General features: G+C 34.1%; 1 protein-coding gene across 1 annotated transcript; it reads left to right on the plus strand.

The window, feature by feature from the left end:
- Positions 1–1,613: 1,613 nt before the first annotated feature.
- LOC113716536 (GEM-like protein 4) lies at positions 1,614–2,913 on the plus strand. Its single transcript, XM_027240918.2, has 4 exons — positions 1,614–1,838; positions 1,956–2,036; positions 2,176–2,450; positions 2,543–2,913. The coding sequence occupies exons 1-4, from the start codon at positions 1,682–1,684 to the stop codon at positions 2,720–2,722; spliced, it is 693 nt and encodes a 230-aa protein (XP_027096719.1). The 5' UTR covers positions 1,614–1,681; the 3' UTR covers positions 2,723–2,913.
- The last annotated feature ends 499 nt before the right edge of the window (positions 2,914–3,412 follow it).

The raw sequence follows: 3,412 nt of genomic DNA on the forward strand, positions 1-3,412 counted from the left end.
TGATGTATAGATTTTGATTACAATATCTCTACCACTATTAATTGGAAAGCGGGTTTTTTTTTTATTGGAAAACATGTTGATTTATAGTGGAAAACAAATTTTTTTATTGGAAAATAATTTTTATTTTTAGGGGCGGATATCCTATGATTCGCTCCTTTTTTTTTCGAATACCCGAGTAGCGGATACTCGAAGACATTAGGAGCGGATTAGGGTCACAAAATGGTTGATCCTATATATTAAGGTTGGATCAGTTAAATTATGTTAGGGGCGACTACCGATCCATGCCCACCCCTACTACGAATGTTATCTAATTTTGGCAATTATGGTAAAGCCATAGTTATGGTGTCCTGGTCGATTGCATCAGAAAGCAACTTTGCCAGCTGAGAAAGTTACAATAACACATCAGCAGAAAAGTCAATGCTAAGAAAATTCGTTAAAATGGAACGTTCAAAAAGCTAACAAAGCACTCAGATTTGTTTGGTTAGTAGAGCGGATATAAAAAATGCTTAATCGACAAAAACCCAAAGTTGCATCATTACTTTTTTTTGTATACACTCCTATGTCTAGAGCATGCCTTTTTTCCCTTAAATAGATTTTGAAAATTTCAGAATTCTTATAATTTGATGTCTCCATTTTTAAAGGCGTTAGGTGAATTTGAACTCCGTTAAGCAAATTTGATCTTTCTTGACTTAGGACTTGTTCTCGACTGATTATATTATATGATTATAGATTCTGATAATTATCTTTTCTAATGTTTCCTTTATTTTTTTTGTCCTTAAATTATAGATTTTTAAATAACCAAAACACCTAAAATTCATAATCAACTGAAGAGTAACTTTTTTGGGTTCTGATTATTCTTTGAAATCACTTTTTATAATCTGGTTTTACAAAATCTAAAATAAACAAGAACAAGGCCTAGGCTCCTTCAATCAAAATGTCTCACCATTACTAGAACTAGTATATGGATTAAGTATACAATTTCTGACAAAGTTCTACATTTTTTGACAATAGCATATGACAAACTTATCACTACACAGATGATGAATACAGTTTGCACGTTAAATTTAAAATCAAGAAATTGAAGTATATGTCATCTTTTATATTATCCAGTGACTAAGAAGATTGCATTCTAAAAATAGTTAACAAGACTAATATAACATGTTTATTTAATTCTTAGATCCATAAGGAATTATTTTATTATAGTATGACATTGTGAAGAGAAAAGTTAAAAGGTTTATGGAAGAGTATGTGCTGATTCAACCATGACAAGAGATTCCGCATGTTCAAAAAGAGTATAGGTTATATACGGGTTATATTCTGCTGCTTCTGTCTACAGTTGAGAGAAGAATATCCAAGTACCGGGTACAAATGTCAGCAGTTTCGATTACCAACAACTACATGAATATTATATATATCTTAGCCATCAATATCTGAAATTGGGAAAGCCACGCATGTGATTACCAAACTTTCTCTTTTTTAAAGCAGATAGAGGACGTTACCTTGAAAACATCCATGTGCCTGGTCTTATCTTTTGTGTCCCACTGGCAGTCCAAAGCTGAGTCATGCAAGTAAGAGCTAAGGCCAATATCAACTGCCTTTCGCCCTATAAATAGAGTTCCAAAATAAAAATGTAGGTATCTATCAAGCAAAAACTCTCTCCAGAGGAAGTTCATTGCAATTGATGTTGCAGAGTGCAATACTAGGTAAAACCATGAAGAATCAAGTCTCTAGTCAAGTGATCCAAATTTCAAGAAGCTCAGCAGCATATTTACTTGGTAAATCAAGAAAAAGAATATTGCAGAATGGTCATTCAGATGAATATCCCAAAGTTGAAAAAGGTAAGACATATTCTGTTCTTTCTGATCAAGGAACCATAGCAGATCCTATCAATATACATCACGAAGATTATACTTATCAACTAATATTATTGGATATCTATATATATATATATGTAGGTGGAGTGGAATCATTGATCAGTAGGAGATACAGATTCGGCATAAAAATGGACAATTTTGCAAAAGGCATCCGAGAGCATGGTAAGGATACATATTTAATTGACTTAGTGCCATACTGAAATCCTGGAGGGATTACTTCACATTCAGGGCTTGATTTTTCATGAATATTTTGATTCATATTATTCTGCAATTACCTCAACATTTTCTTAAAACTTTGCAGTTAGATTGGCACCAAAGTTAACAGAAACAGTCAAGGGGAAGTTGAGCTTGGGGGCAAGAATTCTTCAAGTAGGTGGTGTGGAGAAGGTGTTCAAGCAGCTTTTCAGCGTCACCGATAGTGAAAAATTGTTGAAGGCCTCTCAATGCTATTTGTCAACAACATCAGGTCCAATTGCAGGTCTACTTTTCATTTCTACGAATAAAGTTGCCTTCTGCAGTGAAAGATCAATCAAAATTCCTTCTCCAACAGGAAAGCAACTCAGAATCTTTTATAAGGTACTTCTTGCAGTTTGTTTATGATGATCTCAACATTTGTGGGATAATCTTCAGTCAAGTTACTAAGAAGAATTTTTGAATGTGCTTTGCAGGTTTCAATCCCGTTGAGAAAGATAAAGAGAGCAAGTGCAAGTCAGAATTTGGAAAAACCATCACAGAAATATATGGAAATAGTTACACAGGACAAATTTGAGTTCTGGTTCATGGGATTCTTAAATCTCCGAAAGACCTTAAAGTCCCTTCAGAAGATGATGGCATCTCATGCTCACTGACTAACAAAAAGTCGGTGAAGCATCACCGTTTAACAAGCCTTCACACCCTTTTTTCTCTTGAGATGCATAGATTGTACATGGAAGATAGCAAAATCTACTTGTAGATATTGTAATGCAGGATTACCAATTATTACCAAAATTGTAATGCTCTTGTGATTAATAAAGATTTTGGAGCATGATGTTTGTGATTAGTATACTGCATAGAGCGTCACCTTACCTTTCTGTGAAGACTACAAACAACATCATAAAATGGCTTTGCTCGTACGCGATCGAATGATGTCCTTATGTAAATTGAGATTCTATGCTTCTGAGATACAATTGATGACAAAAAACTAGATCAAGAGAAGTTAGGTAACTCTAAAGTTATCAACTCTGTTAATGATGATTTTACTATCTACTAATGCAAGCAAAATGGAGTTCATCTTTCTTTGTAGATCTCTACTACAGTACAGGGTGACTTCTGCCGGTTGACAAACTTTTAGTTATACACTTGTGTTTTTTGGGAACCAGAACCAAACCTTCCTAATATCATAAAGCTGTCATGCTAATTTTGTGTCTCTACTTGATGAAGCCACATTGTGATAATCCTCTCCGTCACACATCAGGAACTGTGGATAATAAAATCAAATGTTAGAGCTAGTCAAACTTGTCAAATGTTGGAGCTTTTAAGGCAAAAATTGGGATTTGATA

The sequence above is a fragment of the Coffea arabica genome, chromosome 11c (assembly GCF_036785885.1).
Source record: "Coffea arabica cultivar ET-39 chromosome 11c, Coffea Arabica ET-39 HiFi, whole genome shotgun sequence".
Lineage (NCBI taxonomy): Eukaryota > Viridiplantae > Streptophyta > Magnoliopsida > Gentianales > Rubiaceae > Coffea > Coffea arabica.